The sequence below is a fragment of the Coccomyxa subellipsoidea genome (assembly GCF_000258705.1).
Source record: "Coccomyxa subellipsoidea C-169, whole genome shotgun sequence".
In the NCBI taxonomy this organism is placed as follows: domain Eukaryota; kingdom Viridiplantae; phylum Chlorophyta; class Trebouxiophyceae; family Coccomyxaceae; genus Coccomyxa; species Coccomyxa subellipsoidea.
Genome location: NW_005178041.1, coordinates 2,725,700 through 2,746,455, shown reverse-complemented (window position 1 = coordinate 2,746,455; position 20,756 = coordinate 2,725,700). Strand labels below are relative to the sequence as shown.

At 52.8% G+C, this 20,756-nt stretch overlaps 5 protein-coding genes across 5 annotated transcripts; 4 read left to right on the top strand and 1 right to left on the bottom strand.

The window, feature by feature from the left end:
* Nucleotides 1-213: 213 nt before the first annotated feature.
* COCSUDRAFT_83585 (hypothetical protein) lies at nt 214-2,284 on the top strand (the record flags this gene model as incomplete). Its single annotated transcript, XM_005651513.1, has 5 exons — nt 214-243; nt 1,261-1,375; nt 1,514-1,606; nt 1,786-1,928; nt 2,273-2,284. 5 exons carry the CDS (start codon nt 214-216, stop codon nt 2,282-2,284), a joined length of 393 nt encoding a protein of 130 aa, XP_005651570.1.
* A 695-nt stretch (nt 2,285-2,979) lies between these two features.
* On the top strand, nt 2,980-3,674 carry COCSUDRAFT_32277 (hypothetical protein). The gene is made up of 2 exons (XM_005651283.1): nt 2,980-3,569; nt 3,597-3,674. Exon 1 carries the CDS (start codon nt 3,161-3,163, stop codon nt 3,398-3,400), a length of 240 nt encoding a protein of 79 aa, XP_005651340.1. The 5' UTR covers nt 2,980-3,160; the 3' UTR covers nt 3,401-3,569; nt 3,597-3,674.
* Nucleotides 3,675-6,167: 2,493 nt separating this feature from the next.
* On the bottom strand, nt 6,168-8,594 carry COCSUDRAFT_12077 (cell division cycle protein 14; the record flags this gene model as incomplete). Its single annotated transcript, XM_005651282.1, has 7 exons — nt 6,168-6,436; nt 6,859-6,982; nt 7,280-7,413; nt 7,683-7,806; nt 8,025-8,168; nt 8,304-8,381; nt 8,508-8,594. Coding segments are annotated over 7 exons (960 nt in total), but the record flags the coding sequence as incomplete, so codon positions are not given.
* A 641-nt stretch (nt 8,595-9,235) lies between these two features.
* Nucleotides 9,236-13,258, top strand: COCSUDRAFT_35241 (hypothetical protein; the record flags this gene model as incomplete). The annotated part of the gene is made up of 11 exons (XM_005651281.1): nt 9,236-9,263; nt 9,375-9,468; nt 9,615-9,808; nt 9,959-10,065; nt 10,264-10,419; nt 10,814-10,993; nt 11,307-11,416; nt 11,722-11,911; nt 12,199-12,363; nt 12,604-12,699; nt 13,094-13,258. The coding sequence occupies 11 exons, from the start codon at nt 9,236-9,238 to the stop codon at nt 13,256-13,258; spliced, it is 1,485 nt and encodes a 494-aa protein (XP_005651338.1).
* A 1,631-nt stretch (nt 13,259-14,889) lies between these two features.
* On the top strand, nt 14,890-17,315 carry COCSUDRAFT_11750 (kinase-like protein; the record flags this gene model as incomplete). The annotated part of the gene is made up of 6 exons (XM_005651280.1): nt 14,890-15,009; nt 15,378-15,535; nt 15,736-15,829; nt 16,110-16,250; nt 16,553-16,735; nt 17,181-17,315. Coding segments are annotated over 6 exons (831 nt in total), but the record flags the coding sequence as incomplete, so codon positions are not given.
* Between the last annotated feature and the right edge of the window lie 3,441 nt (nt 17,316-20,756).

Sequence of the window (20,756 nt, the reverse complement as noted above, 5' to 3'; positions counted from 1 at the left end):
TGAGGCTGACGCATGGCCCTGATCATGGATGCTGGACTGGCTTCTGCGGTCTTCCTCTCTCCCAGAATGTCCAGAGTGCCTCAAATGGTCGTCTGCAGCGCTGTGCCCCGGGAAGAATGACCCTCTTCTGCTCATTCCCAGTGCGCGGTGGTGTGCCTCTTCAGCGAGCTCATCATGCTGATGGTGGCTCAACCGTGCAGTAGCCCAGTGCACATGGCCCTCATCCTGGTCCTCCTCTGCAAGGTAACTGGGCCTGCTGCTCCTCTGTGCCCAGTCAGCGTCCGAGCTGCCCTGGTGCTGGAGATTTCTTTGACTCGCGATATTCTGCTGTGGTACAGGCAGAGAAGTTCGCCACTGCAGTGCGTTGCTCGTGGTGGCCGTTGAGGTGCTCACGCTGAAATCATCCGACAGCATGGCTTCCCCCTGTTGCAACAATGATCGTTGCCAGCAGTCATATTCAAGTAAATATTATTCAATCTTCTGTACATCCAGCGGAATTATTGTGTGGTGGAATTTGTAGATAGACGTTCCAAGGGATCCTGCAACACACACAGAAAAGGGTGCTCACCATTGCCTACTTCCTCGGGTTGTTGCCGAGCTCTGATTCAGATTGTCTTCTTGTGCCTTGAGAGACATAACATTGGAAAATGCAGTCCACCTCGACTTGCTTTGGTAACCTTGTTGGTTGGTTTGCGCCATTCTATTTTTGGAGATTTCCCATCACCCCCGGAGACATGCTTGTGCTCAACTGCATTGTTGATCACAAAACCAGAGTTTTAAGGATCGAAAATTTGATATTGTATCTCAGAACTCATCATGATGGTCTGATCAATTGGGATGTCCAGAAGTCTCCCAGCGCTCAAGCTATTTTCTGATCAACTTGCTTTGCTGGGAGTGCAACGGTCGACGCCGGTTGCTGTTGCGTTTTCAGGGGGCCCCGACAGCACAGCTTTGTTATTGTTGACCTCAATCTGGGGCGGTTGTCAGCGCGAACCTTCTGGTATTTGTTTCTTCAGCAGATCCAGACTAAGCATTGAGTAGGACCTGCCAACTCTGCATCGATTTCCTATGGTCTGAGAGCTGCTTCTCTAAACTACAGGGTCAACGCACCCCAGTGTTAGTGAATCAGCAACAGTTCCTACAGCCCTGGTGGTGGATCATTGCCTGCGCCCTGAGAGTGCAGCAGAAGCAGAGCAGGCTTTGGAGACAGCATCAAGTCTGGGCCTTAAACCCGTGCTACTGAAGGCTGAATGGCCCCAGGGCAGGCCCTCCCAGGGGCAGCTCATGCCCCAGTCCAGGCAGGAGCGGTATCGCCTCATGACAGGCGCATGTGCAAGCTTGGACATCCCCTGCCTCCTTACAGGCCACCATGCAGGTGCCGATCTCTATCAAGAACCAGCGCTTGTGCTCAAGTCCTCGTGTGAATCATTTGCAGCAAATAACTGTGTTTTAGTACATCAGTACAACGCCTGTAGTCAGGAGTCCTACGATGGTAAGAGGACTCCTGTGGCAGATGACCAGGCGGAGACCTTCCTGCTGCGACTGGCAAGAGGCTCCGGCATTGATGGGCTGCAGGGCATGAGGAGCTTGGTTCCCTTTGTGGCAGGTGCGCATGCAGACCTGTCATGAACTGCTACTGGAATCAGAAATCTTCCCTCCGATTCTGATGTTTTCTGAGGCACTGCGCAGTGATTATCTGAACTGTAAGTCCTCTCTCTCACGATGAGGGGCGAAAGCTGTAATCCTTGAGTGATCAATGAATTATATCTCCATGGGTGCTTGCAGGTGGCATGCATGGCAGGATCCTGAGGCCATTGCTATCTCTGCACAAGGCGGATCTTACGGAAGTCTGCAGATCTGCCGGGCTTCCCTGGGCAGAGGACCCCACAAATGCCAACACCGCCTACGCCAGAAACAAGATGCGGGCAGTGCTTTCTTGGGCGCAGTCTGAGCAAAGCGCTCTAGCGCTGCACCAGCAAAAGGGCGACGTCAAAAACAGCAGGAGTGAATGCTCGAGGACAAGAGAGCTCAAAGCAGCTGGTGCAGCGCAGCCTGATTTAGACATGTCGTGTCCAGGAGATGGAAGAAGCATGTGTTTAGATGGACTACCGGGGAATGATATGCAGAGCTTGGATGGTACATGCAATCCAGATGAAAGAGGACAAGCAGAGCAGAACAGTGAGCTTGCCATTACTGCAGATGTCCTGAGGCTGGTGGGCGCTTGCAGTGAGGCAAGTGCAATTTTGTCTGCTAGTGCCAATGCACTGCGCAGGGCTGCTGCTAGCGATGCTACAGAAGACTGGTCGGAGTGCTTTGTCGACACTGCGACTGTCTTGAGCAGCAGCAAAGGGGTTGCAGTGCGCGCCCTAGCCGCTGTATTACAGGTGAATCCCTGCCTCTTCAGATGGGTTTTAACATTGTGGCAGCTCATTTCATAGCGACCACTTTGTCTCCATGACACTCTCCTTCTTGCCTGAGCAATGCAAATGTTGTTCTGTAACAGGAAATGCCTCATTTTTTTAAGGAGCAATTGACATTGAAATGCTGACTTTTGCTGGGACAGGATGTGAGCCGCAGCGATCAAGCACCCATGCAAGCTGCTCAGGGGCTTTGGCGGAGCTTGTTGCCTGGCAGGCGTCCGAGGGCGTTCTCATCTGGAGGCACAATAGAGGTCCATGTTCCAAGTGGCAAATGGCCTCTGGTCAATGCGGCAATCAGAAGGAGACATGGCCGCCATTCAGATTATTCTGATCTGCACCAGACCACCCTTGTGCTCTGGAGGGGGATCAGATGAGATGACCCCTCAAGGCTTGACCTGATGTCTAATGCAGCTGCAGCTTATGATCATGAGAGCGCAGAGAACATGTGAACTGCAGTACTGTATCGATATTGTGTAGTTTGTATTGTACAAGCTGGTCATTATTTTGTACTGTGGACATTGACCGCATTGTGCTGGCATGCACTGTTCAGTGGTATCGCAGTGACCAACACTTTACATTAATTTTGCCTTATCATGTATTGAGCCACGCACTCCAGACAATCCCCTGAAGCTTTCAATGTATAAATCAACTTAAATCTGCTGCAAAATGGCTCAGGCAATTTAGCCTGCTACAACTACCCAGACTGAACAAGCAGAAGCTTTAAATTTGGACCCTAGTAGATGGTTGTAGATCAATATTCCTCGTCACATATATGGGGAATCTATCCGCATTCGCATACAGCAACAAAGGTCAGCTTGAAGGAGGTGAGATCTGTACATCTCATGATGCTCCTTCAAACAGCGTGCAGATTAATATGTCAGGTCCAATGGTCACATCGCCTGGTCAAGAATGTGCTAGCGGTAATGAGACACAAGAGCCCTCACTCTCTGGGCGCTCTCATTCTTACTGCACATCTGTAATGCAGTGGTGTGTGCCACTACTACTACCTAGGTGCTGGCAATTTGGCATCTGCAGGGCTTCTCCTACGGGAGACGGTACAGCTTTGCCAATGAAACAAAGAAAAAAACTGTAAAGTCGTGTCATCGCTGTTGCCACACCAAATGCCTGAGGCTAGAGAGAATTTATATGGTACACGCCCTCATGGCAAACTTGGATGTATATTGTTAAGAGTGCCATTGATGCATCAGCAGGCTCACATCGTCATCAGCAGATACCTTTGATCCTTTGAAGTCGTGCTCACAGCTGTAATTCCACCATGCAAATAGTGCAGTCAGTAATCCTGTCAGCTGTGCCTTTTCACCAAATTGGTGAAAATCTGAGACTAATTGGTGTGTCTCCCTACCAATGACCAGCATCAGACTCAGAAAAGTAGTCATGCTACGTTGGCAAATTCAGACCTGGTACCGTGGTGCCCTCTTACTTCAGTGACAACTTTGCAGCTGGGCTTCAAATGCTGCCATCCTCAGCAACGCGCTCTGCAGACAGCTGTGTCCTCCTTTCTCAGCCCTTTGCATGAGCATCAGCTGCCCACTTCCCTTAAGGCTAGAAGCCCTCCCAAATATGCATGAGATTCTATGGAGGCTCTCTCCAGTGCAGAATATACCCTGCCTGCCAGCCCATTTGGGACCCAGACAGGCGGGCCTGATGGAAAAAAATATTGTGGTCAGCTGTGGTCAATGACCCCTCGCTTCCCCTCTAGAGGCTGTACAGCCGAGTCACAACAACGCGCTCTCTGCGTACGTGCTATTCCCCTTGCTTCAATTTCCCTTTTGAACCCCTGTTTTGATGACATGCTCCAGATGTAAGGCTCATCTCAGGGGGTACAGTATCTAACTAAGATACAATTCTAAATCAGATTCAATACCCCTGCCCATCTGGATGCCAGGTCCAGACTCTGGACTCCATAGCTTCTGGGAAACATTCCCCTAGGAAGGTGTATTCCCCTAGGGACGTTTTATTTCCCTAGGGGCGGTCGATGGAGGTCTGGGAGGCGAGGCTGGAGCGCGCGGCGCTGCTGATGGTCCAGCCGTGCCGGTCTGCAGTGTTCCCTGCCTCCTCCTCCTCGGTGAAGTGCCGCAGCGCTTCCGCGTTGCCGGCCGCCAGAATTGCCGCCGGCAGTTTTCGCGGCTGCCCATTCGGCGCCAGCATGCGCGCCACGCCCTTCTGCACCCCCTGCGAAAATTGGAATAACCCACATCAGTCACCTGTTGAGTCATTGATGATCACAGCACCTGCATGACAACATCCCTGCACCCAGTGCTGTCAAGACATGCTATGTCTACTTGACATCCCACGAGTACGCCAAATGCAGGAAATACCCCAACAAACATTCCCTGAGAAGGAATATTTTGCCAGGATGCAAGGGGTCACCATGCAGGCTCCACAAGGTACAGAGCTGTACAATCAATGCAAAGGCTGTGGATGAGACATCATACAGCTGCATGTGGTCGAAGTCGAAGCAGGGGCGCACCTTGAGCTGCATGCCCTCTGCCTGCAGCAGAGCGGCCTCGGATGCCTTTCGCCGCGTGGGCGTGGTGGCAGCGCTGCCGGGCTTCACACACGCCGCCTGAGACGCGCCCGATTGGCTGCGCGTCCGGGAGGCGGCCGGCGGTGTCGGCCGGCCGGTGGTCACCCGCAGGCTCGCCGCCCTGCCCCGCAGGAAATTGCTGATCCTGCGCATGCATGCCATAGCATCAGTCGCAGAGCTGAGGAGGTCTGCCAGGAACACTAGCGAAACCCACAAACTGATATCAAGACCGTCCCCCGCATGCAGAGGCCGCCTTTGGCATACAATGTTACACCAATGCACACCGCCTAGCCGGTCATAAGACTCCTTGCAATCTTTCAGCATGTCTTTCGCTAATCATAGCGGAATACCAAACAGCTTGCTAGCCCCAAAAGTGGAGTGTATGAATGGCAGGAGTGTCAATAGCAGAATCGCAGTGCCCAGATGATGATGTTCCTTGCAGTGCTGTCAAAGTGCCAGTTGATATGGACAGTCTCTCTTCATTTCAGAGAGAAGGAGTCGCACCTGCCAGAGGTGGCTGTGCTGTTGGTGGTGGAAGGGCAGGGGCCGCAGGAATCCTCTGAGGCACAGCCGCCGTCCAGGGACATGTCCTTAGTGCCCCCAGATGACATGCGCGCCAGCCGCGGTATCTGCTGCTGCTGCTGCTGCTGCTGCTGCTGCTGCTGCTGCGGCTTTGCAGGAGGTCCCGGCCTAGCGAGGGATACGGAAATCGGGGCCGGCGGCGCCAGTGGCTGGCTGGATATGCAGGTAGCACTGATGGAGATAGACTGCCGGCCTGCAGAGGTGCGAATTCGAATTTCAAACCAAATTCGAATATAAAATTGAATTGAATTGCTCCCTGTCCACCAATGACACAGCCATGGCAAGTTCATGGCAGCATGAAGTCTCATGCGAGATGGCCGGTAGATATCAACTATGTGGCGAGGGTCTGTGGAGCACACCTGGCTTTGCCGCATATGCAGAAGCAGCACGCGCTCGCCTGGCCTCTTCTGCAGCCTCCGCCTGAAGCAGCAAACACAGCCCATCAACACCTTGCTGCCGATATAAAATCCCTGATCCAAGACCCGGCAGGCAGCCTTGTGATTTTAAAAACCCAGAGAACCATACAGACAATGCTTCATTTTGTAGGTGTGGTATCAGGTAATGGTTTCAAGTGTTACTTCAAGAGTGCTCTGCTTGCTGCCACTGGCACGGTATGTTTAATCTCGTGGATATCTATGGCTTGTGCGGTACAGGAGCCTGCTGCTGCGCACCCGTCTGGCTTCTCTGAAGGCGCGGCCCTCCTGCTGCAGCTGTTTGGCCTTGGCGATCAGGAAGTTCTGCTGGGGGCCGATGACGCTCCCGGGGCGGCAGATGCGGATGTAGCCCATGGCCTCCTCCGGCGTGAACCCGTAGTGCTTCATCATGTACGCGCAGATCAGCACCCCCGTGCGGCCCAGCCCCGCCTTGCAGTGCACCGCCAACGCGCCTGCACATCAAAATATCTCAGATCACGCGAGGATTTGAGCAGTCTCCATGCTTCCTGTGTGCTGCCATCCCTTTAAGAAGGTGCAACTGTAACAACAAGCCCATGCAGGAATTAGCATGCAGACATGGCAATTTCGGGTTCCAGATGCTGGCTGCATATTGGGCCCGAACAATGCTTGGTCTGCGCAATGCCGTTACATAAGCAGAACCATTATCTGCATCACATTGCATGACATGGCCGCCTGCGGTGGCCAGCTGTAAAGATATCACATTGCATGATATGGTCATCAAGAAAGTGACCGGAGCACAGCCTTCATAGCAACTGGGCCTGATGCTCCAGTCTGTGTCGCATGTGGGGATCTGGGATTACGATGGGTCAGAAAGCTGCGGACTGCACTGGGGAGCTGAAGTAAGATAGCGCACCATTTTCGGTCTCAGCGATGTGCAGGAAGGTCTGCAGGATCTTCTCGGAGGGGCAGCTGCCATCGGAGAAGAACAGCTCGTGCATGTTGAAGCCCGCGCTCGTGAACCGCTCCCCATCATACAGCTGCAGCACAATGCCATCTTAGTCATGAGACTCAGGCAAGGCACCGTGCCTATTGACTTTATTCATCTGGTGAGGCCCACAACAACAAGCAACCGTGGCTGCCTGTACCTGCAGCCTGTCAGTACATGCACCTTGCCTCTTCACTGGAACGACGTAAACATTGACAGTGAAAGGGTTGAATAGAGAGGGATGACCTGAGTGAAACCTCAGAAACAACGGACGCAGGTGGTCTGTGACAAGCGTTATTACCGCATGCAGCAGTGATCTGCACTTTAGTTCTGCTCAGAGGGTGCACACCTTGTTGTTCAGGCGCACGACGGCTGTGATGCCCTTGTGCGAGAAATACTTGTGGTAGTCTTCCGGCGTGTGCGTGGTATACGTGCCTATCATATACGGTGAAGCAGATGGCCCCGAAAACGCCAGCAGCTTCCCTGAAACATCGTGTTCATCGTCATGTCATACCACTCACAGCCCCCATTTTGACTTGCTCTTCTGCTGTGCTTATGGTGCGAAGGTTTATTAATTCCTGACGCACTTGACAGCCCCAGTCACTGTCAGGCAAGGCCAGTCACTGCCTCCCAAAGCCACCCACCTCTCTTTCGCTGAAACAAGCGCCGTGCAGGCCTATTGAGTGCTGAAGCACTTGACCAAGCAAGCAAGGTCAACGGAGCAAGCAAGCTGGCAAGGTGAGGTCTCTCACCTGGGACAATCCAGTTGAGGTCGCCATTCTCGACCTGTTCATAGTGCTCATACTCTGCCAGGTTGAAGGAGCTCTCTGGCAGGTGCCAGTCCAGAAAGCCCACCTCCTTCGCTTTTGCAATGCCCTGCAGCCCCCAGAAGTGTGCTCGTATCTGATCTTTTCAGCCAATACTCAGATTATCACTCTTTATTTTTGCTTTAGCATGGTGCACTATAAGAATATTATTAGATGCTCCGCCTGTGGGAGCTTGATTATACATCTGGGGCATTTGCCGGAGCAGGTCCAGTCAGCCTCTCTATATAACAGTAACAAGACTGCAGAGGTGCGGGCATGGCTGCTCACCCGAACGCAGTCATAGACTTGCAGGTCGAAGCAGGAGGGGCCCCGAGAGGGATCTCTGAATGGAAGAAACGGCTCCATCGTCTGCAGGAGGCTGCAGACTCTCTCTGCTGAGCGCTGCAGTAGCATCACCTGGAAAATGCCCACCTGATGTGCCATCACACATGGGCTCTTTTTAAATTCTCCTGTGTGCCATGTAAATTTTACATGTGGGCTGATGGGCTTTTATGTGGTGAAACTTTCCTGGCAGAGGCTGCCAATTTGCTGACAGGGTTGACTCACCAGGACAGCAGCGTTGGCTTTGTACTGTGGGGAAGGTCCTGTAAAAAAGATGAGGTGCTTCCCCTGGCTTTCTGCTTCCTGCAAAAGTAGATGATTTTTCATCGATATGTGTGTAAGTGAACAAGAGCGGGCAGCGCCCTAGCATCTTGATAAGAAGCTAGGATCTGCTTTCCAGATTCACATAGTACAAGATCGGTGACACACCTGAAGTAGCTGGGCGGTCTTTCTGCAGAATCGGAACGCTAGGCCCAGATCTAATGGTCCAAAATCTTTGAAGAAGGGATAGTAGATCTGCAGCCATGACCAGAGGTTAGTGAGTGGATAGGGCAGATTGGGCAAAAGCCCTCGGCTCTGACGACTTGGCTGTAGGGAGGTGGCTCACCAGCTCCCTGTCGATGCAGTATCTCAACGAAGACTGTACATCCTGATTGCTGTTGAATGCCTCGAAGCTTCGCACGGCTAGAAACGTCAGACGTCCAGCGATGATTTCCACGGCCTGGCCAGCACAGTGAGGTTGTTCGGATTCCTTCCTCACGCAAGGGACTCCTGGCAGTAGGAAACCTGCTTTAAATATGACGCCCACCTGTCCACAGTCAGCGTACGATCCCATGGCTGCTGAGCTGCGCTACTGAGACGCCAGGGGCCGAATCTACACCTCAGTGTCTGAGCTGGCTGTCCAGTCGCAGCACAATCTGGATCCCCAACTGCAAATATGAAAAGAATACCTGGCTGAAGGCCTCCTCCTGGCAAAGTAACTCGGTACGCCTCCCAAACAGGGGTCTTCTTGAGCTTTCCGAGATCGTCCCCTGCTTCGAACCCTAGCCAGGTTTTCGCAAGGGAACAGACGAAAACAAGGGGTTTGCTCTTGCATGCAGTGCTCGGGTTAAATGCTCCTCCTTCTGTGAAGCAAAGTCTTGTTCTTCATCAGCGCAATGCAGGATCTGGAGGATTTTGACGCAGGTTCGTTTGAAGGGGTGAGGCAGCCTGTTGGAAAGGGCCAGGTGTTGCGACATCTTAGAAACACGGATGATCCCCAGCCTCAGACAGACCGCAGTGGTGCTGATCTGCCAGAGAAATATGGCATCTGGGTCAAGACATTTGGTTGTGCTCACAACATGTCAGATAGCGAGTATATGATGGGACAGCTACAGGACTACGGCTACAGGCAAGCCTCCATGCTTTGCCTTTGGAGCACGTCAGCTTCTATTGCTAATATAAGGAGTAGGCTATACCAGCCACTAAGATCTATTCAATATGTTGTGGGCTCAAGCTTCAATTTCTGCTACAGCTGAGGTAGACTGTACTGGGCAGGCTGTTGGCCGATGACAAGCAGGATGCAGCGGATCTATGGCTAGTCAACACCTGCACCGTCAAGAATCCCAGCCAGGCGGCCATGAGCACGCTAGTGGCGCGTGGCAAAGCCCTGAACAAGAAGCTGGTGGTCTGCGGCTGCGTGCCCCAAGGAGACAAGAAGGTGCCTGAGCTGCAAGACCTGAGCCTGCTGGGTGAGCACTCCTCCCCTCTCCACGTTACACCCACCCACGATGAAAGCTTCCTTGAGATTCCCAGCAAGTGCGCACTGCAATGTTCATGATGTCTTCCTAGCCGCTCCCAGTGGGCGCTGACATGACAGGGAAATATGCCGATGCCTGCAGGGGTCACGCAGATCGACAGGGTGGTGGAGGCGGTGGAGGAGACACTCAGGGGCAATGTGGTGCACATGCTAGCCAAGAAGAAGCTGCCGCGCTTGGACCTGCCCAAAGTAGCCTCCTTCAAGTCCTTGCATGCAATGCACCACCAAACCACCACCGTGCAAATCTGCCATGTGCATAACCTACATTGCAAGAGCCATGCATGACAAGGGCCTGTGATGGGACCTCTCCTTCAGCGCACAGGAATCATTGGCTCATTAAAAATAAATCAGCATGGCAGAGGCAACTTTCACAGTGCTGGTGTGCAGGTGCGGAGAAATGCGCATGTGGAGATTCTGCCGCTGTCGACGGGCTGCCTGGGGGCGTGCACGTACTGCAAGACAAAGCATGCGCGCGGCCAGCTCGGCTCCTACGAACTCAGCGCCCTTGTGCACCGAGCGGCTGCCGCTGCTGTCGACCCGCTGGTGCTGTTCTTTGCCACCCCAGCACACCCTTGATGAGTTGTACTGCGCATGATTGAATTAGCGAATGACAAGACTTCGGGGCGCCTTGTTAGTAGTTCTGTCACCATAGGGATGAAGCTCAAGAAGTGCTGCAGAGTGTGCAATACGTCCATTTCAGCGAAGGAACGTTGTGGGCATTGCACACTGCTGCAGACATTGGAATGTCACTTGTCAAAGGTGGACGTATTGCATGCTCTGATTTGGCTCCCCTGTACCAAGACGCAGATACCTCATCAAGGCAATTCAACCACGACGTAAGTTTCATCTGCTGTATCAAAAGCCGTCTTCAAAGGTAGATGCGATGTTTATTGTTATTCAAGGGAAGTCTGCGGCTGAGGCTGAATAAATCTGGCAGGTGAGGGAGGTGTGGCTGAGCAGCGAGGACACGGGCGCGTACGGCCGCGACCTGGACACCTCTCTGCCAGATCTGCTGCGAGCGCTCACGGCCGCACTGCCGAGCGACGGCCGCACCATACTGCGCATCGGCATGACCAACCCGCCCTTCATCCTGGAGCACCTCCCCGACATCGCGGAGGTATGTGCACTCCCACGGCTCTCTTGAGACACTTCTGCCTGCGTGCCTCTCCGCTTGCCCATGCTTCATGAGGTGTCCGGCAGATTGTGGCAAAGTGCATCTGCAGTGCTTCACAAAGGAATTGCGTGACTCTGCCTGTGGCTGTGCAATATTTTTGCAGGGGCTCAAGGTCTCAAAAGTCTCGATAATTATGCCATATCAGGCAGCTGCAGAGTAGTGCAGCTCCTGTATATGTTAGCATGTGCGCGGCAGGGGTGCGGATAATTTGGGCATTTTTGGCAGCTGAGGGACTGATTGTGCTGCTAATGCGCAGGCACTGAATCACCCCTGTGTGTTCTCCTACCTGCACGTGCCCGTGCAGTCCGGCTCGGACGCAGTCCTGGCCGCCATGAACCGTGAGTACACCTCCGCCGAGTTCCGCAGGTATGCACCCGTTCAATATATCACTCTGCACCTCCCCTCCTCACACCCTCTTCACCCCAGCAGCACCCGTGCTGCATGTCATGATCCTCTGTGCCCGCAGATAACGCCGGGGGCCGCTGCGCATTGCCATTTTTGCGATTGCATGCAAAATGTAATCTATGGGTATTTGGGGCGTCCTGCATCCTGACAGATTCGTCGAGGAGAGACAGAAGGGGCACACCATGCAAAATTGGTCAGTATGCCATGTATTGTAAAGCGTGCAAGATGGTGTGTCTGCTGTTAAGACGATGTGTGGGGTTATGCAGAGTGGCAGACACGCTGCTGGAGCTGGTGCCTGGCCTGGAGCTTGCCACAGACATCATCTGTGGATTCCCGGGCGAGACCGACGAGGATTTTGAGGCCACGATGGCGCTCGTGCGGCAGTACCGGTTCCCCCACACCCACATCAGCCAGTTCTATCCGCGCCCTGGCACCCCGGCCGCACGCATGAAAAAGGTGAACAAGCGCCACAGTTTTCCTCTGCGGTGCAAAATTGTCCTGTACATCTTCAGCCCTTGTAAAATTCACCACCTCACGATCCAGTGCTTTTCTCAGTATAGTGCATAGTGCTTTGATGCTGGTTCGTCATGGATGACCTCACATGCAGACAAATGTTCCTGTGATGTAGGTGTCTTGTATGTTGCACGCATTGTGTATATACCACGCAGGATCCAATTCTCCTTACATTGCTGCACGCACTGCTTGTACGTATTGCATTCACAATTGGCTCATTGTGCGTGCAGCTGCCCAATGGGGTGGCAAAGGCACGCAGCCGCGCTCTGACGGCGCTCGTGGACGGTTTTGGCGACTGCTACCAGCGCCTGGTGGGCAGCCTGCAGCGCGTCTGCGTCGTGGAACTCGCCGCCGACGGCCGCCACCTCGTCGGCCACACCAAGAGCTACATCCAGGCAAGCACCTATTCCTGCTGGGCAACCCCTTTATCCTTCCTGCTAAGTCCTCGTCAGGGTGCTGCTGGCCTGTGCCACTTGCCAGCTGATCCCTCCTGATCTGACAGCCAGTGCTGGTGTTTCGCAAGGTGCAAGCATTCCATAACTGGCCGCAGGGGAGCGCAGAGACCAGAGAGGAATGGAATGTTTTATATATGCTGAGTGGCGAGTGTCATGAAGTGCAAGCTTTGTGCACTGCAGGTGCTGCTGGAGCCGCAGGAGGGCCTCATGGGCAGTGTGGTGACTGTGCGCGTCACAGCCGCCTCGCGGTGGAACGTCACTGGCGATATAGTGTCGGTCGTGTTCCAGCCGCCCGGCGCCCCACCCGTTCGATGCACCCCCGACATACCCAACGGCGCCGCCACCTCGGCAGGGGAGGTGCACCCGCGGCAGCACAGGGAGCCCCAGTCCCGCTCATCCCCTTCCCGAGCACCGCAGTCACAGCGCTCCGGCAGCAGTGAAGCAGCGAGCGTGAGGAGCAATGGAGAGGCCGCCTCAGAAGCAAGCAGCCAAACCAGGAACGATCGCTTCGCTGACGGAGCGACAGGGGCTGCAGCAGGCAATGGGGATGAAGGGCGGGTGAATTGCATCAGAGGAGGCGGCTTGACACAGAACAAAAAAGCAGAGTCTGGGGCATCATCTTGTGGCAGGGAGGATGATGCAGTCCAATCAGCAGGCTGCGGCTGTGCAGCAAACAGCTGCTGTCAGCGGGAGCCAGTGGCTACAGATAGCAGCGCTGGCGGCAAGGCCGGCCACAGCCACAGCAGCTGCCACTCCGCAGGATCAGACAGGAGTGACACAAGCCGCCACAAGGAACCCCGCGATGCACTTCAGCATGGGTCTGCACAACCCTTAGCATCCAACAGCAATGGCAGCGTGAATGCGCCTGCTGCCAGCAGCTCAGATGCCAATGACATAGGGCAGAGACAGCATGCCTCGTCAGCTGGTCACATGAAGAACCGCCCTTCAGCAGTGGACCCTGCAAGGGGGCTCCAATCCCCAGCCACAGCACATGCAACTAAAGCAGCGACGCATGTTCCTCCTCATGCAGCTGCGACCAGCCCAGAAAAGCAGCTTTCTGGTGCTCCCAGGAAGGGCGCCGGCCACTCCGTCGCTAGCAGCATTGCAGACACGAAGCAGTCTGTGTTGGCTCCACGCCGCAGCAGCGGGGCGCTGAAAGTCTGCGCTGTGCCGAGCAAGGGCAAGGCGATGACAGAGCAGGGTAGCTTGCAGGGAACAGCGTTGCAGTGCAATGGCAGCTCAGCATGGAGCGGTCAGGCTGTGGATGTGCTGTTGTCTGCTGGGATTTTGCTGGGCTTGACAGGGGTCCTCATCAGCGGCATGCTCATGCTGCTGTCATCATGACTCTGTTGACTGGCTCTAGAATGCAATGGTGTGGATGAGTATTGGCTGAGGAACAGGGATGTCAAGATGATACTGGCAGCCATGATCTTTGGAGGTGATATTCACGAATACCGAGTGCGTTGCACGGTGCACCTCATCTATGACTCAACTTTTAGGGCCTGTAATATAACTATTCAATAATGTAGAACACACTCAAGCTGACGAGCACTTGAGATGTGAGACATCGTGAAGAATGTAATGTTGAGGATGTGAATTGAAGGAAGGAATGAAGTGGAGGTGGGTTGACTTCCATGCTTGACCTGCCAGCTTCCCAGTCTCCTCTTTTGGCTTTCTATATTTAGCCCCACTGGGAACGTTGGAACGAATGTACCGGATGCAGCTCGGGTGCACATCATTATGATATCAAGGCCTCCGAAGTGCAGAATGCTTCGGAAGCTGTTCAGATCTTAAGGCAAGGGTGATGGTGATCGTGCAGTCGTTAGAGGAGGTCTCGGCAGTGCGATGAAAAGCATTTTCCCGAGCAATTTCTCTTTGCAGCTGAAGGAAAAATTGAAGGTAATCTTGAAACAAGACATTAATCGCACCTATTCGGACGCTTGACATCAGCAAGCCATCTTCATTCCGTTCTTACGCTAGCAGAAGGCTTTTCTCCGTGAAGAAGTGTTGAAGGGAAAGGCTCCTTATGGCAGCATTTAATATTGGTGATGTATGTCTGGTGAATCCAGGAGAAGAGCACAAAAGAAAATTGTGAAAAGGACGTCGCAAAGGAGCGCAAACAGACGAGCTGCCAAGCAAGAAGCGCAGGCACGAAAGAGTCAGGGAAGTCCACGCCACGGGAAACCAAGGTAGCTCAGCCGTGCAAAAAGGCTGTATGTAAACAATCGATTCCACAATCTCAATCAGACGGACCCTGACACTGCATGACAGCCTTGACAGAGAAGAAGGACTGACCGGGGCAAGCGTGCTCCAGATGCAAAGGGACCTTGATGTTATCAGCTGCGTAGCTTCTCTCTGATTTTGCCATTTTGGCGCGTGCAGGGCCCAACAACCACGCAGGTGCAGGTCCAGGTTCTGGTGGGCAGGTCCGGCAGCGGACAGAAGAGCAAATATGACTCCTGCACCATCAGTGACTTTGAGCAGGGGCCCATTCTGGGCACGGGCAGCTTTGGGCGCGTGCTGCTGGTGCACACCAAGGCCAGCAGGGAGGTCTGCGCCATCAAGGCACTCTCAAAGGCCCACCTGGTCAAGAACCAGCAGGCAGGGCCCCCCTCACATTGACTTCAAGAGAAGGGGCTTGAGAAATATAAGGGCACACCAGCACCTACATTCAGCTTGCAGATGCACCTTGCCTCTTAGCAGGCACAGCGTGTAAGAATTTAAGAGATAATGTCACACGTTCAAAATTTGCTAGCCAACGTGCTGGACATTCTTTCTGTGCAGATCAGTACCGTTCTATATTGTTGATCAGGGGGTAGGATATGTGGCAGCCTTGACCTGCAGCTTTCCAGCAGATGGCATCTGCCAGATGCACTTTGCCTCTGGCAGGATCAGCCTGTGATCATGATCATACCTTTTTCACGATCTGGGCTGAACTTTACTACGCCTCGCAGATCATACATCTGAGGGCGGAGCGGGATGTGTTGAGGATGGTGAATCACCCGGGCCTGGTCAACTTTCTGGGCGGGTTCCAGGACGACAACTGCGTCTACTTTGTTATGGAGTATGTCTGCGGCGGTGAATTCTTCAGGCACCTCAAAGCGAAAGAGAAGTGAGGCCACACTCTGCTCTTTAGTGTCGCTGCAAATTCCACGCTATGCAGAAATTGTCTACAAATATTCAGGGTCATGGCAATGTGTTCTTCAAGTAACCTGCGAGGCAGCCCTTCCTCCCTTCTCGTCGCTCGCGCTGCCTTGCATGTCTCGCATTCTACCTTGCATAAAGAATGACAAACCCCTTACTGATGTGCAGGTTGCCAGAAGACCATGCCAGATTCTACGCAGCCGAGGTGCTGGATGCATTTGAGTACCTCCACAGCAATGACATTGTCTACCGTGATCTGAAGGTGAGCACCAAATGTACAGCAGGCCCATGAAAGTAATCGTTGCAGGGTGAAAAGCATGTCTCGGCTGGAAGGGGCTGGTATAAATGCTGAGCACCTTGCCACAGTTGATTGGTCTTGCTTGGATCTGGCACGTCCATCAAGGGGTAGGAAATATGGCAGCCATTACCTGCAATGTTTGTGCACACACCTTGCCGCTGGTAGGGATGCCGCGAGAATGAAAATCAATATAATAAACAAGCATGGGCAGATCACAGCATGAGGGGAGCTGTGTCGTCTGCAGCCGGAGAACTTGTTGCTGGACAGCAAGGGGCACATCAAGGTGACAGATCTGGGCTTTGCCAAGATTGTCGGCAGCGGCAAGCGCACATATACCCTGTGCGGCACGCCAGACTACCTCGCCCCAGAAATCATCCTCAACAAGGTGAACTGCCCACACTCTTTGTGGATACTTCTAGAGTCATCCTACTGTACGAGAGACTCACTCTAGCTGCTGTATAAGTAATTCACCAGCGGGTACTCTGCATGTCCTTATTTTCTCAGGACGTGGGGCTGTGATGTGGATTTTTTTTCACATGATGTCATGGTGGGCGCTAACTCTGAAAACTTATGTAGATCTCGATTTAGGCTTTGAAACAACCCTGAGTAGGCTGAAAGCAATGTGACGTGACAAACCGTCTGACTCACTGAGTGAACTGTAAGGGATGTAACATGACTGATCCGTAGGGGCATGGCATGGCAGTGGACTGGTGGGCGTTTGGGGTGTTCCTGTATGAGATGATGGCCGGCTTCCCGCCCTTTTATGATGAGGACGTCACCAACACCTACAAGAAGATCCTCAGCGGCCGCTTCGGGTTCCCCGCCCACTTCTCTGTGAACGCTCGCGACCTCATCCGGAAGCTCTTACAGGTGCAAAAAATTCTCTCAACTTTGCTTCAAGCTCCGAGAATTTCAGCTGGTTTTTAAGAGCCCCAACTCGATTTTTACATTCGTGGCTATCCATGCTCTTGCAGACTCTGCCTTGTCCCTGCTGTTGAGCAGCAAAGGAACCATGCAGCGTGCAGGATCAGGGTAAGTGGGATCAATAGAGCACGATTGCTCTGATGAACACATAAAAGCCCTGCAACACAGATCAACAGGGGCGTCTTGAGGCCGTAGCAATTATCTATTGGTAAGCAAGTTGGCATGGTGCCAACGGAGCCAGCATTGGAGGCAGAAACTCATTTCAATGTCGCCGCTCCATCAGTGCGGGCTAGCTTCCATCGATGTTACAAAGCTCCTCTAGGAACGAGGATGCGAGCAAAATATTGTGTAACAGAGTGGGTGAAGTGTGCTCAATTGACATGGCACGCAGGCTGATTTGTCAAAGAGGTATGGGTGTTTGGCTGCTGGAACGAATGACATCAAGAATCACCCCTGGTTCAAGGGTCTGGACTGGAATAAGGTGGCCAGGAGAGAGGAGACGCCGCCCATCAGGTGTCTTTTGTAATGTTTCTATGTAATGTTTCCTGCCTAACGAGCTCACATTCGTGTGCATGACAACACTTCTGTTGACAATTTGGAATCTGGGACCTGCCTCTTACTGAAAGGACCGTCTGATTTGGCTGATGCATGGGCTGGCATGCAGGCCTGTGGTGAAGGCTGCTGATGACAGATCTAATTTTGATGACTACTCGTCGCTGGGCCCTCTGAAACACGACTTTGAGCTCTCCATGAACGAGCAAGCAATGTTTGTGGGCTTCTGAATAAGACCAGCAGACTTCTTTTGTACTTTGTATCGATAGGTAGAATGTGCCTGCTTTGCAAAGTAAACAATGCCATACCCTTGATGACATAAAATATGCATGGCAGTATTCCCACTGGGCCAACTCATTGTGCACAAATTGTGACCCAAGAAAGGCTTAGACCATCAATTTCTTGACATCAACTGAGCGTAATGTAATACTTTCTAACAACAGCACTTATATTTTCCCCTATGTTTTGCAGCCGACAAACTACCAAATCTCCCATGTGAAATTTATGGTGTGATGAAAAAGCCTCCCTTGCTATCCTCTTTCACCTGCATGGCCACACGATCAATTGATTTGATGCTCATGATCATGATGTAGTCTCGAAAATCACACTGTAAGGTCCTTTATGGTAAATCAGCAAATTTTTGCTTGCATTAATCAGCTGATGACTGCAGTGTGTGTTTTTCGGCCGCGGGTTTATAGCCCGGTGAAAAAAGCAGTTACCTGTTGCAATCTGTCTAGGAACCCATGCACCCGCATTGTGTGCGTATCGATCCAGTCAGCAAGCTTGTCCTCAGAAACGTTTGAGTCAAGTAGAGGTGGCTTCAGCATAGTCTTCACCACTTCATACCTGCATTGCAAGATGTTATTGCAAGGTGTCCAAGCCCACAATGGGCAGCACACTTTTAGTCCAAGCCAGAGGTTTCACAAGACACAACAGTCGCCTGTGATAGGCGACAAGGGCTGAAGGTAGGTTCGTACCAGCCTGGCTCTGATGCTCTGTCCTTTGGCATCTTTGCAGGGCAATTTCTGAGCCAATCCCAATTCATCATCTGCACAATTCCACCTTCTATTGTTAGAGCACTGAGGCGTTCAGGGTACTGTGTCAAATGACAGGCATGCCATCTGGCTTCACGAATGGATCTCAATCTTCAGTTATTTGAGTCCTACCAGGTAGAATCCAGCCCCCTCATCGTCCCACATGATACATCGCTTGCGCTGTTCCAGTGCTATCCTGTCCATCTGCGGATTGGAGTGCAAGCAGAGCGTCAATGGCAGTGAATTAATAAACCTTCCTCATATTTCGCATTGAAAAGATTCGGATCAAAGAGGAGATTTAGATGGGTAGGGCTTGCCTGTTGCAACCTGTCATCGCTCCATCTGGGTTTCCTTCCAGGATTTTCTGTGAGGATTTCCCGAATTTTGTCATCCGCATCCGCATCCCAATTTCTCTTCTCCTCAGATTGGTCCGCGTGCTTGTTTCTTTGGGCATAAATCCACAGCGTGAGATTCAGGAAGGCACCTTTCAGTCGACTGTCTGCAACATCGCAAGTGCTCAATTCATCGACGTACATATTCTCTCACCCTGATGCGTAAATGTTCTTCGGAATTGTCTGACTTCCCATGCGCTTGATTATGGGCGCATGCGTGCCCCACTGCCTTCCCAAGGAGGCAACCGACGTACTGTCCTTCGTTCAGACACCCTGCTTCTTTCGTCCCCCAATCACGTTCCTTGAGGACGTAATGCTCACTTATTGTGTGCTTGTCTGGACGAAAGCTCACAACGCTAATGGCCTGAGCTCAATTTTGAGCACAGCCAAGGTTACGGTTACATAACCTTTTGAGGGGGCGTAACGCCATCAACTCATCTTCCTTGCCCTCGGAAGACTGAGCACGAGGCACCAACGTGGAATAGCGATTGGGCAGATGGGAATCACAGTGTGTGAGGGCGACATGTTTACAGAAGCAAATTCAAGTGCCACTAATGCATACAAGTGCCCTGAGGTTGCCCGATCATCATGATCATGATCATCCGATGAGTCATATGCATGATCATGATGCCAGCATGCATAAGACCTCTAGAGTTCAATTTGGCCGACCGCTGACAGCACGGAGTGCCTTGCAGTCCAGCAGAATACAGGTGTCGTCAATAGAGACACAATCTTGGTGCACAGTCATAAAATACATGCAGTACCTCATCCATAGTCCAAACATCGCCAGAAAATTAAATCGATTGTCACAACCTGCGCATTGATATCCTCACTGGCTCTGCAGCAACTTCATGCGTTCCCGGAGCGACAGCTTCTTGCCAGCACCCATCCTTGCACTGCCTGCGCTCACTGAAAACGGCAACGATGGGCCCAGATCCACGCGAGGCAAGGAACCTCTGCCAAGGGTAGAATCCTGTGCATCTGCTGCAGGCAATGAGTGGCTTTCTTTCTGAGTCGCACTGATTTCAGCTGGACATCTCTCGCCATTCGCCGTGCTGCCATTGTCATTTGCGCTAGCATGGTTGCTCCTGCACGCGCCAGTGTCTGAAGGCCCTGCTTCCGGTGCAAGTCTGTCATGCGGCTGTCCGCTGATCGCAGCAGGCGCTGCACTGACAACTGAGGGGGGTTCTCCCAGCAGATCAGCCAACAGGCTCCTGCAAAAGTCATTTGGAGCAGACGGCTGTGCTTCACTCGTGGACCCTGCCATGACCCTTGCCCCCTCATCAGCACCACCCTGTCCTGAAGGGACTGCTTCCACATGTTGAGATGAGGCTATGGGCACTGTGCTTTCTGCTGGCTCTCGCCTCACAGTTGCGGCGGGCAGAGTCTGCTGCGCTGCAAGTCCCACTGTATTTCTGTCCTCAATAGCGACCTGGGGAATGACTGCTTTTGTCGGTCTCTTCCGCTCTGCTGGGGCATCTTGGGAGGCATTGGGTTCTGCCCAAGCATGGCACTGACTCAGCAGCTGCTCATCCGTGATGTCCAGCATTGCCTGAGGGCTACACCTGCATGCGCATGTGATGGTTGAGACAGACAGTCCCTTCAATGCTCTACGATATCAAGAGCAAGTTCAAAAGCCTGCGCTTGCCAATGTGACCTCAACCCAAAGAATAGATGATTTGTAGCATGTTGGAGTATGTCTCTTTACCTGACAGGCCGTCCGCTTTGGGAGACTGGTGGCAGTGGTAGCTTGGGCGGCAATGGTAGCCTGGGCGGCTCAGGCTTGACAGCAAAGGCATATGAACGGTCTTCCACAGGCTTCTTTTGGAATGTCAGCCTTGTCTGGACCTGCTTTGGGCTCTTCCTGTCCGGGGAATCTGCTTTGGCAGGTGCCTCGCTGGTTTTCTTTTTCTTGGACTTGGCAGGGATCTCTGGCTCAGGAGCTGGTGGCTTTGGCTGCATAGAACCCGGAAGTCTCCTTTTTCGTGG

Coding starts and splice junctions, on each gene's coding strand:
- COCSUDRAFT_32277 (XM_005651283.1), top strand. CDS start 3,161: ATGGTTGTAGATCAATATTCCTCGTCACATATATGGGGAATCTATCCG.